Source organism: Scyliorhinus canicula, chromosome 7, assembly GCF_902713615.1.
Source record: "Scyliorhinus canicula chromosome 7, sScyCan1.1, whole genome shotgun sequence".
NCBI classification, from domain to species: Eukaryota; Metazoa; Chordata; class Chondrichthyes; order Carcharhiniformes; family Scyliorhinidae; genus Scyliorhinus; species Scyliorhinus canicula.
Window position 1 is genome coordinate 11,040,328 of NC_052152.1, and position 12,767 is coordinate 11,053,094.

General features: G+C 45.6%; 1 protein-coding gene across 1 annotated transcript in view; it reads right to left on the bottom strand.

Moving 5' to 3' along the window:
- The window catches only part of tmprss15 (transmembrane serine protease 15), a 115,355-nt gene that overhangs the window by 33,602 nt on the left and 68,986 nt on the right, over window positions 1-12,767 (bottom strand). The window contains exons 11-14 of the mRNA XM_038801257.1: window positions 12,631-12,736; window positions 8,665-8,815; window positions 1,719-1,863; window positions 607-696 (exon numbers count right to left, since the gene is read on the bottom strand). Coding sequence (XP_038657185.1) covers window positions 607-696; window positions 1,719-1,863; window positions 8,665-8,815; window positions 12,631-12,736 — 492 coding nt within the window. The remainder of the gene's footprint in view (window positions 1-606; window positions 697-1,718; window positions 1,864-8,664; window positions 8,816-12,630; window positions 12,737-12,767) is intronic.

The following is a 12,767-nucleotide window of genomic DNA, read 5'->3' on the forward strand; positions in this document are numbered from 1 at the left end:
CTAATTTGCCCGTAGTGTCAGGTTAATGGGGGGATTGTTGGGTTATGGGTATACGGGTTACGTGGGTTTAAGTAGGGTGATCATTGTTCGGCACATCAAGGGCCGAAGGGCCTGTTCTGTGCTGTACTGTTCTATGTTCTATGTTCACTCCGGGACCGGTGCCACTTTCGGGACTGTAGAAGCAGTGATTCAATCCTGGCTTCAGCACTTAGTCTCTGAAATGGAGAACTCTGTCCTGTATCTTCGCTGTTGGTAGGGAACTAGCTCCCTATGCAACATGGGGAGGTGAAACTGTAGGCTGTCACTATAGAAATCTCCAAATTTTGATTGTTTGCCAATGGGGCAGGAAAAGTATGAGGGTGGGGGGGGGGGGGGGGGAGCAAGGTGGGGGAGTTGAATTCAGGGATGTCTGCCCATCAGAACCTTTGTCTTTTTTCTTGGTGCGTAGTTGAACTTAGATGGGAGTAGAGAGGGGATGTCTGTGAAGGAGGGAAATGTTGAGAAGGGCAGAGGGAAAACACAGCAGATCAAATAAGAAATACAGTTCCCAAATCAGTAATATGAGTAAAAAAAATCCAACTGTTGGTGAAGGAGAGCCTTACTTACAAAATGCACAATTAACGTAGTTTTTGGGGTAATTCATTGAGCTGAAGGTCGTGTTTGGTTCCCTGAGTTCCAATGGGCCTCCACAGTCAGCTGTAAAAGGAAGATATTTTTGTCTAGATTAGGTCGTGCACAGTGTAACACGACAGCTCTCAGACCTTCAGCTTTCAACAGGCGAGATTCCCCCTCCAATTTCCTCTCCTCTCCTCCAAGCCCTGACTCACACTGGGCCTCAGCTTCCATGGACACTAGTTTCGCCCGGTCCTCAATGTCCTCATCCACAGCAGGAACATGCATTTCTCTAACATCTTACCATGTCTTTCAGAAACAATGTAGTTCAGGTAATGGCTTAACTTGAAGTGTGATAACTCTTCAGGGACTAACATCAGCTGAGAGCAATTGATAGAGGGCATTATTATGTTGTTTGCCCATCTGGGAGGGCATGAGCAACAGAAAACGTGAACGTGGACGTATCTCAGCTTATATCATTGCTATCCATTGGGCTGGTAAACTAAAAGTTTGAGCCCCACTCTAGGATTATCTAATCTGAAATTCCACTCCAAAGTTGCCTGGAGTACTGCACTATTGGAAGTGGTTACCCTTCAGCTGAGATCTGAGACTAAGGCCCAGTTTGCCTCTTTCCATGATACAATACAAAGGAGACCAAAGTATTGACCAACACGGTTGGTATTTTGTCCATTGTGATTTTGTCAGTCAACACCACCCAAAAAGTGGATTAAATGGCCAATCATGTCCTTGTTGCTTGTGGAATGTTCCTGGTACTGGCTTGGTGTTGCGTTTGTCTAAAGGATAATGAGAACTTCAAAAGTAATCCATGTTCGAAAGCAACTTTTGACTCTGTGCTCAGTTCAAAGCAAATAGTTTTCCAATTATAAACTGTTAAATTGCAAACAAACCCAACCTCGCTCTATGTTTCAAATTTGACCATATTCAGAAACCTTTCTCTCCCGATCCTTAGCTCAGGATCCAACTGCGGCCAATGGCACCAAATGCCAGCCTTGGGTTAAGATCTGAGAATGCAGTGCAGATTGGAAATGGAACTTGGGAACGTCCCGATCGTCTGTCCGTCACCCCGAACGTCCTTTAGTACTCACTTGGCCCTGGTGGCGGAGTTGTGGGTCTTGGTTCCGCTGTTGGCTCTGGGTATTCACTATCTTTGCAGATTCCATTTGTCAGAGATATGTCATCCAAGGCAATGTCAGAGTGCCTGCCAGTACTCTTAATAGCTTCAAAGACAACCTGAATAATGAATAAATGAGTATGCGGAAACACATTTTAGGAACTCTGAAATAGCGACACCTTGGCTTATCTCCGCTATTTCCTTCCAGTGAAATCTTGGCAAGACAAAGGCTGTTTTGTTATTATTAGTTTTTTTTTAGGTAAATACTGCCTCTCTCTCGCTCTCTCTCTCTGGATTTACTTCTCTTGTTTTAAACCTTCCTGCAAGTTACTGATTCAATAGGGCAGGTTGGGATGTGCTCTGAAGCCCACGTACTAGGGGACATTGCATCAGGAGATCGCTATCAACCCAGTTTGCCTCCCCGCCTTCCACCCTGTACCAGATGAGGCAAGATGCCTGCTGTTGTTCAGTGCAGCCCACGCAAACTTTACTGACAACAGGAGCGCACAGCAACATTGAGATGTTCTTGGCAGATACTTAAATTCTGATGTGGTGTGTTGGTCTAGAAACACATGGGGAGTCTTACCTTGACAAAAAGTTACCAGCAATACAATAGCTGATGAGTCTATCATTTTGGTCAGTTCATTAAAGAGTGAGAAAAGCAAGAAGGGGGCCATCCACCGCCAGGCAGGGAAGGGATGGAGAATATCACAACGCGAGACGTGTACAGACCCCTCATGGCAAATTACAAAGCAACATTGTCAAGGAGATAGGAGTTAAATTTGGTTGAACCACTTTGGTTAGTTGTGCATGTACACATTTAAATGAGAGCGGCACAGGGGTTAGCACTGCTGCTTCACAGCGCCAGGGTTCCAGTTTCAATTCCAGCCTTAGGTGGGTGTCTGTGTGGAGACTGCACGTTCTCCCCGTGTCTGCGTGGGCTTCCTCCGGTTACTCCAGTTTCCTCCCACAGTCCAAAGATGTGTCCGTTAGGTAGACTGGCCATGTAAAAAATTACCTCTTATTGTCCAGAGATATGCAGGTTAAATGGAGAATAGGGCAGGGTGTGGGCCTCGGCAGGATGCTCTTTCAGAAGATGGGTGCAGACCTGATGGGCCAAATGGCCTGCTTCTGCACTGTAAGAATTGTGTGACAGATAACCCCGAGTGTGCCACCTTTCAACTCAAGTCTTCACTGACGTTCGGTCAAAATCCTAGAATTCCCTCCCTAACTGCACAGTGGATGTACCTACACCACATGGACTGCAGCGGGTTCAAGAATGCGGCTCGCCAACATCTTTTCAAGGGCAATGAGGGATGGACAATCAAAATATTGGCCTAGCCAGTGATGCCCACATCCTGTGAAAAAACATATCGATGGGTGATCTTACTTCCCTATGTAGATGGGGCCAAGAAATATTGAGAAAGAAGAAAGGTAGGGGGCAAATCTGGACTTGGGAACTATCAGAAAGGAACCGATCATTCTCAGTTAGATTGCCTTTTTGGGTCGGAAACAGGGGAAGATGAAATACACATAACGGGCTGCTCACATTTCTTCCGTGCTGTCCACCCAGGCGATGCTTTACATACAAGCATGAAAAGGGAAAATCTACCTCTGTGAGTTCAAATCCCAACATGGTAAATTAGCTATTTCAATTCAAATTACTGAATAAAAACCTGAAGTGAGAAACCGACACCAGTGATGGGGACCTTGTGAATCTGGCTGATTGTTGTAAGAAACTCATCCGTTTTCTGAGATGTTCTTTGGGGAAGGACGTAGAACAGTACAGCACAGAACAGGCCCTTCGGCCCTCAATGTTGTGCCGAGCCATGATCACCCTACTCAAACCCACGGATCCACCCTATACCCGTAACCCAACAACCCCCCCCCCCCTAACCTTACTTTTTTTATTAGGACACTACGGGCAATTTAGCATGGCCAATCCACCTAACCCGCACATCTTTGGACTGTGGGAGGAAACCGGAGCACCCGGAGGAAACCTACGCACACAGGGGGAGGACGTGCAGACTCCACACAGACAGTGACCCAGCCGGGAATCGAACCTGGGACCCTGGAGCTGTGAAGCATTTATGCTAACCACCATGCTACCCTGCTGCCCAAGGAACGTGCTGTCCTTATCTGTTCTGGCCTATATGTGTCTCCAGAAACACAGCAAAGTGGCTGACTCTTGACTTGCCTCTGAAATGTCCAAGCAAGCCACCGTAGAGAATAATAATGAAGCACCAATGGGAAATAGCCTCACTACTGCAGCAGTACAAAAGAAAGCTCCCCTCCACTCATCACCTTCTCAAGGGACAGCTACATCTGAATAATAATTGCCAACCTTGCCAGCAACTCTCAGATACTGAGCATGGACACTGAACAAAAGCTTTGAAGCAATGTGCATTACTAGTCCAGGAACACAATCACTGCCTCGAGGAGTGAGGATGATTATTTGGTTCAACAAGATAGTTTCCAAAACCCAGGACATTCACTGATAGTGCTGAGGAATGGAACAGTTCTCATATTACTGCACAGCCCCCCCATGGCTGATAAGGTCCCCATGTCTTAACTGACCATATGTACCTCAGCAGTCTGGTCTCCTGTCAACATCAACACTTACGGTCTCAGCTGAGCAGGGCTGCCAAGACATAACTGCTAATTGTGTTGAATGTAGAAAGTCTTATCTTACTGAGCTCTCTAAAGGCCAAGCAAAAACAAAGGACATTTCAATCAATACCCAAAAACTGGCTCTGTGTTCAAATGTTTGAATGATCGGTGTTTGATTGTATTGCTCTGTCCTCCGATCCACATCTCTGTGCCTGTGTGGAGTGCTAACGCGAACTTAGAACATACAGTGCAGAAGGAGGCCATTCGGCCCATTGAGTATGCACCGAACCACTTAAGCCCTCACTTCCACCCTATCCCCGTAACCCAATAACTCCATCTAACCTTTTTGGTCACTAAGGGCAATTTAGCATGGCCAATCCACCTAACCTGCACATCTTTGGACTGTGGGAGGAAACCGGAGCACCCAGAGGAAACCCACGCAGACATGGGGAGAACATGCAGACTCCGCACAGACAATGACCCAGCGGAGAATCAAACCTGGGACCCTGGAGCTGTGAAGCCACAGTGCTATCCACTTGTGCTACCGTGCTGCCCAAAGTGTAAAGAAGCTGAGAAGATTCCAGAAAATACCTAGATTCTGACAACCTGTGTGCGTGTAGAAAATCCTGTAATTTCTGAGATTTTAAAACTATTATAAATAAATCTGTTATAGATTTGGAACTAGTGTCATCTCTGCATTGCTGTGCAAATAATATATGCAGCTATCCAGTGAATATATAATATTGTCATCAAAGAGCTTCTGTTGTACATGATTTAAACCAGATTCAACCTCTCAGCCTTCTCCACCATAGGGAGGAGAGAATTTCATTCCAAACTGCATACGCACTCAGATCCTGGAATGAAAGGATGATTTCTAAATCAAAGTAAATTAAGGATTGAATGATTCAGAGAAAAAAATAGACTTGCAAGACCTCGGGAGGCCCAAATACATTTTGCAGCCAATGGAAGTATAGTCATGATTATGATGTAGAAAATATGGCAGCCAATGCACAGTGAGATTCCACACTTATTAAAGAGATAAGAGGCTGAATCGTCTGGAGAATGGCAATCACCATCGGCTTGCCATTCTGCTTCTATTATTTTTACACAGCACAGCACTGGAGCTCTGCAATTCTTCCCTGGACCCCAGGCCTCTTCAGAAATGTGGAATGTACCTGTGGGATCTTCCTTGTAGTGCAGGTTCATCAGGGGACACCAAGCCACCCCCCCCCCTTTTTTTACACAAGTAACTGCCCTATTTTGCTAAGTCTTCACTCACTAATGCACTGCAAAACCTTGGGACATTTACATAGCTTTTCACTGTGTTAGTAAATGTGAGGTACGTGGGTAGGGTGGGAGGTGGCAGGATGATGGCGGCAGAATGGTGGGTGTCAGGGTGGTAGAGTGATAGGTGGCATGGTGGGTGGGGCAGCAAGGTGGTGTTGTCGGGTCAGGGTGACTCAAGGGAAAGGTTGGATGGTAGGTGAGGAGTCAGAGGGTCAAGGCGGAGTCAGAGGGTTGAGGGGAGCCGGAGGATCGGGGGGACAGTCAGAGGATCCTGGGGTAGTTGGAAGGTCGGGAGGAGTCGGGGGAGGGGGAGAGAACGGAATCAGTATAATTGCCCAAGACTTGTTTTTTTTTCCAGTCTAACATTTCCTGGGTAACTATTCAGGTAAGTGAGTCAGAATTCTCTGAATTTTCCAGCAGTTCCAGATGCTGGAAAATTGCCAGGTAGATGTTTACAGCATGGAAACAGGCCCTTTGGCCCAGCTTGTCCATGCCGCCCAGTTTCTATCAGTAAGCTAGCCCCACTTGCCCGCATAGCGTTCATATCCCTCAACACCCACCCTGCCCATGTAACTGTCTGACTGTTTTTTAAAGAAAAACATTGTACCCTCCTCTACCACAGCCTCTGGCAGCTCATTCCAGATGTTCACCACCCTCTGAATACATTTCCCCTCTGGTCTCTTTTGTGTCTCTCCCCTCTCATCTTAAACCTATGCCCTCTAGTTCTAGACCCCTCTACGTTTGGGAAAAGATGATGACTATTGGCCTTATTTATGCCCCGCATTATTTTGTAGACCTCTATAAGATCACCCCTCAGCCTCCTACGCTCCAGGGAAAAAAGTCCCAGCCTATCCAGCCTCTCCTTCCAGCTCAGACCATCAGGTCTCGATAGCATCTTCGTAAATCTCTTCTGCACTCTTTCTAGTTTAACAATATCCTTCCGATAATAGGGTGACCAGAACTGAACACAGTACTCCATGTGTGGTCTTATCAATGTCTTGTACAACTTCAACAAGACGTCCCAACTCCTGTAGTCAATATTCTGACCAATAAAACCTAGCATGCCGATTGTCTTCTTCACCACCCTGTCCACCTGCGAATCCACCTTCAAAGGACAGATGAATCTTTCCGGGTAACACAATGGCGGATAGAGTTTAAGGCAGTGTGAAGTTCCCTTGGGTTATAAGAATGAAAAAGCATCATCTTTGATCGAAAGTGAGGAACTTGTAACTGTCAATGTTCAATGAGACTTGGGTGTGTTCATACAAGGAACTCAGGAATAGTGTGCAGGTGCAGCAGGAAAACAGGAAGATAAATGGAACGTTGACCTTTCTTACAAAGTGAATGGAGTACAAGGGTAAATAAGTCTCGGTACAGTTGTACAGGAATTTAGTGAGACCACATCTGGAATACTGTGTGCAGTTCTGGTCTCTGCATTTAAGAAAGGATATATTTGCTTTGGAGGCGGTACAGCGATGGTTCACTAAATTGGTCCCCGGGCTGAGGGGGTTGGTCTGTGATAAGCGGTTGAGTAAATTGGGCTTATTTTTCTGGAGTTGAGAAGAATGAGAGGCACTTTCATTGAAACCTACAAAACTCTGAGAAGGTTCGATAGGTTGGTCACTGAGGGATTGTTTCCGCTGGTCGGGTCTAAAACATGGGACACAGTCTCAGGGTAAGGGTCCGATTATTTGGGATTGAGGCGAAGGGAAATTACTTCACAGATTCATAGAAAGTCTACGGCTGTGCAAGAGACCACTTGATCCACAGTGCCTGCATTGGGGTTGTGAATCTTTGAAATTCTCTACACAAGAGGGTTGTAGGTGCTTGATTGCTGAATAGATTTAAGGCTGGGACAGACAGATTTCTGGTCTATAAGAGGATTAAGGGACAGGGGGAGCGGGCAGGAAAATTAAATTGAAGACCCAAATCAGCCATGATCATATTGAATGGCGGACCTGACTCAATGGGCATTGTGGTCTACTCTTGCTCCCATTCCTTGTGTTCTTGAATGTTCTTGTGTTCAGGCAATTCCCGCAGAGTCCTTGCGTTCAGACTTCCGAGGGTTCCCCCAGTTCATTGCCTAGGGTACCTCTGGGGTACCACCATCTTGAGACGGGATCTGGACCACCCTCTGCTTAGTTGTTGATTGAGGGACAAATATTGCCCAGAAAACCGGGAAGATCTACTTCATTCTTCTTTGAAATAGGGCTGTAGGAACTTTATTGTTCTCCCGAGAAGACAGTCAGGGCTTCGGGTTAACGCCTCCTCTGAAGAATGGCACCTCTGATGGTGCAGCAACCCCTCAGTACTGCAATGGAACCTAGAACTGATCTACTGACTCTCTTCTGGAAGTTCAAAATGTGACTCAGGTGCATGGATTTAAAATATATTTTGCTGATTCTATGAACCATATCAACCTAGCATTTGATGAATATTACAAAAATAGAATAGCACAAAATTTATGACTGAGAAAGCACTAAAGCGGTAAGCTCCCTCAGCCACCATTAGGAATGGGTTTTGGTGAAAATGATGAAGTGAGTGTGCCTTCTGAGATTGGGAACAAGTTTGAAATGTCCCCCCCAATATTTTATTATTGAACAAAGTAAATGAGGAGGTATCATTTCCACTGCAGCAGGGTGAGTAACCAGAGGTCACTGACTAAGGAGCGCGAGGCAATTCAAGAAGAAATGTAAATAAAAAGCATCTTGTTATGATCTGGAAAGCACTCCCTGACAGGGAAGTGGAAGCAGATATAACAGTAAAAAGGATTTGGGATAAATACTTGAAAAGTATTTCCCCACAATCTGGAACCGACTGGATAGCTCCATCAAAGTGCGAGCACGGCACTGATGGGCCGAATTGCCTCATTCCACGTTATACAATTCTATGAATCTAAAAGAACAAACGGGGATAAAATTTAGTCTCGGGCAGCAGTGCTGCCGCTATCTGTCGAGAATGAAGTTACGCTCAAGGATTGGTGAGGAACAAAGCTGTTGCGTGAGTCACCAGCGGAGACTGACCTTGACTTCAGCTGTTTCATTTATTGTCAGCTGCCCGTAGTTCCACTGATTCCCGTAACTTCCCTCCTTCTGGAACGATATCCGCGACCCCTCTTTATCGCTGGTGATGTAAACACGCAAGAGGGAAACGTCGAACCCATACATGTGGTACCTAGGACGCGAAGAGAGTCAGATGGTGTTGTGAGTACCACACACACTGGAACATTGTACAGAGATGGAGAACACAAGCTTAGAATTAAGTAGCGTGGAAGAATTCTCCCTCTGTGTACCTGACCAGGCGCCAGAGTGTGGTGACTAGGGGATATTCACAGTAACTTCATTGCAGCGTTAATGTAAGCCTACTTGTGACAATAATAAAGATTATTATTATGTTGGTGCTAGATTTTTGAAAGAGCTAAGCAATGAGTGCTTCCTCCGTGGCCCTGCAACATATTCCTTTTCAACTGCACATGTAAAACCATTTTAAAATTTACTATTGAATCTGTTTCCACCACAAGGTAGCAAGGTGATAGAACATAGAACATAGAACAGTACAGCACAGAACAGGCCCTTCGGCCCTCGATGTTGTGCCGAGCAATGATCACCCTACTCAAACCCACGTATCCACCCTATACCCGTAACCCAACAACCCCCCCCCCCCCCCTTAACCTTACTTTTTAGGACACTACGGGCAATTTAGCATGGCCAATCCACCTAACCCGCACATCTTTGGACTGTGGGAGGAAACCGGAGCACCCGGAGGAAACCCACGCAGACACGGGGAGGACGTGCAGACTCCGCACAGACAGTGACCCAGCCGGGAATCGAACCTGGGACCCTGGAGCTGTGAAGCATTTATGCTAACCACCATGCTACCGTGCTGCCTTGCTGCCTGGCAGCACTGTGTGAAGTTTGCACGTTCTTCCCATGTCTGCATGGGTCTGACCCTCACAACCCAAATAGATGTGTAGGGTAGGTGAATTACCCACGCTAAATTGTGCCTTAATTGGAAATAAAAGAATTGGGTACTCTAAATTTATTAAACAATAAAGAATCTGCTTCCACCACCTTTTCAGGGAGCACATTCCAGATTATAGCAACTCATCCTGTAAAATAAATTCTCTACATCTTCCTTGTCCTATATGTGGGTTATTGTATACAGTGTCTCTTCAAGAATGGAGTCATGTGACATGCGTGACATCATGGGCTACTTTGTGGGCTTTTCGCCCAAGTCTAGTACCAGCCTATTTACAGTGAAGATCTATTTAATAAACCTCTGTTAATGTTGCTTTGAACCCTCGTGCATCTATTTCTATTGTCCGGTTAGTCTAAAGATACAACGTTTCACCAAAAGAAAACTGGCGACAAGGAACAATCAGACAAGAGAGAGAAAAATCTATTTCAGAAGAGAATGTTCGAACTTCGACGTCGAGGGAAAGTTGATGCAAGAGAGTTGAACAGCTTCAACAGATCAATCAATCAAGCAGATTTACAGAAGGTCAGAAATCGCACCTAGCAACGAAACCAGTGACACTTTTGGGGCAACAATTCAAAGGAAGGGCTCGTACTGAATTTAAGCTCTGAGACGTTGAGGTTACAGAGCTTATCATGTGCAGAACAGTCAGACACAGAGGTGGAGAAGGGCAAAGAACAAAAGATTCTCACAGCTCGTGTTGCGAGTTAGAGCTGTTTCAAATCGGTAATTCAAATTTATTGAACTAAAAGGGAAATTAAGAGAGCATTTCGATACTGTTAAAAATGACAGGAAATTTTGGCACAAGGGAACAAATTTGATAAAGACTCAGAGAACCGGAAGTTATGCTCAGAAAGAGTCCGTTATTATATTCTAGCTAATAAGATTTCAGAAGATATTAAGGCCCCTGCATTCCAAAGTACAATTGGAGCAAAGCTTCAATTTGTTAAGCTTCAGTCGATATGCACTGAAGTGCAATAAAGTGCAGGGCCAGGGACCAAATGCTGGAAAGAGGGATTAGACTTGGTGACTAGTTTCTCAGCTGGCACAGGCACGATAAGCCAAGTAGCTTTGTTCTGTGCCGTAAACATTCTATGATTCTTCACATATGTGAAGACCCATAACCCTGACGTAATTCTGGAAAATCCATCCATGTCCTCCCTATGGCCTTTCCATTCCTCCCAAAATAGGATGCTCCATGGATAACCTAAGCACTCAGGATGTTGTAATCTCCAGGATATGAATCTGGGATGATGGTGGGATTGGACTGGGTGGCTCTTTTTGGACCAGCAGAAATTATCAACCAAATAGACTCCTTTTGCATTCTATATGTTTCTGAACACGATCAAGAAGAATTTAGTGAATTCAATTAATCTTATGTATTAAAGTTCATAGAATCATAGAATTTACAGTGCAGAGGGAGGCCATTTGGCCCATTGGGTCTGCATCAGCCCTTCGAAAGAGCACCCTACCCAAGCCCACACCTCTACCCTATCCCCGTAACCCAGTAACCCCAGCCAACCTTTTTGGACACTAAGGGCAATTTAGCATGGCCAATCCACCTGACCTTAGAACACTTAGAACATAGAACAGTACAGAACAGGCCCTTCGGCCCTCGATGTTGTGCCGAGCAATGATCACCCTACTTAAACCCATATACCCGTAACCCAACAATCCCCCCATTAACCTTGCACTGCGGACAATTTAGCATGGCCAATCCACCTAACCCGCACATCTTTGGACTGCAGGAGGCAACTGGAGCACCCGGACAAAACCCACGCAGACACGGGGAGAACGTGCTGACTCCACACAGACAGTGACCCAAGCCAGGAATCGAACCTGGGACCCTGGAGCTGTGAGGCAACAGTGCTAACCACTGTGCTACCGTGCTGCCTTTCAGTCACAATGGACGGCTTTGCATCTATTCTGAAGTTAAAAAAAAAATTACACGCTTATTTTCTTCCTCTCTATTCCAGCCTCTCTGCCAGCTTTTGACTGTTTCGCTGCTGAAAGTGTTCACTTACATCGCTATGTCACCAGTGGGTCTGGGCAGAGAGTGGTGGCCATCTGCCTATCATGATGGCAGGCTCAGCAAAGCCTGAGCCTAGCTTTAACACTCAGGGGCTCAAACCTTCATATTCACATCAGCTCAATAAGTACACTCGTATAACCCAATACACAAGTATTGTTAACTGTACCCCCACTTGGGAGGCACAATGGCGCAGTGGTTAGCACTGCGTTGAGGAGCCGGGTTCGATCCTGGCCCCGAGTCACCGTCCTTGTGGAATTCGCACATTCCCCCCCTGTCTGTGTGGATCTCACCCCCACAACCCAAAGATGTGCAGTGTAGGTGGATTGGCCACACTAAATTGGAAAAAAACCTGAATCCCAAGCCAGATGATGAAATATAAATTTAAATGGGAATTATTTTCTTGATATAAAACTATGCCTGACTGTTAACTGCTAACACCCCAGCAGTCCCTTTTTATATGTGCTTTAAAGACTTGATCAGTCAATACACTCCACCTGTTTATCCTCCACAACACAATTAACATTAGCACATGGATGCACAAGCACAAATACTCACACATATACACACACACACACACACACAAAGTGACTCACTCACATTCACCCTCATTCTTGCTCATTTATCTATTTCTCTCCCGGCTCTACTAGTCACTGTCCATGTGGAGGCTGCACATTCTCCCCATGTTTGCGTGGGTCTCACCCCCACAATCCAAACATGTGCAGGGTAGGTGGATTGGCCACGCTAAATTGCCCATTAATTGGAAAAAATTAATTTGGTACTCTAAATGTATATAGTTTAAAAATGTATCCATTTCTCCACGTCGCTATCTTACAATGATCTCTTCAAAACCCAAACTGGCTTCATGTCACCACTACGTCTGGAGAAGGCTATCTTCTCCTTCACTCTTTCAACTCCTTGTGGTTATTGGGTCTTGGGTCTTCATCCGGTCTCTGAATAAACACTTCTGGGGCTCTTTACCTACCAGAAACTGAGGCACGAGGGCTCAGGCTCGACAGAGATCACAGGGCTGAGGAGACCGATCTTTCTGTTCTTGTAGTATGGTCGATCTGGAGTCATAATATAATAACCTGGAATTAAAAGACATTTCATCAAGATATC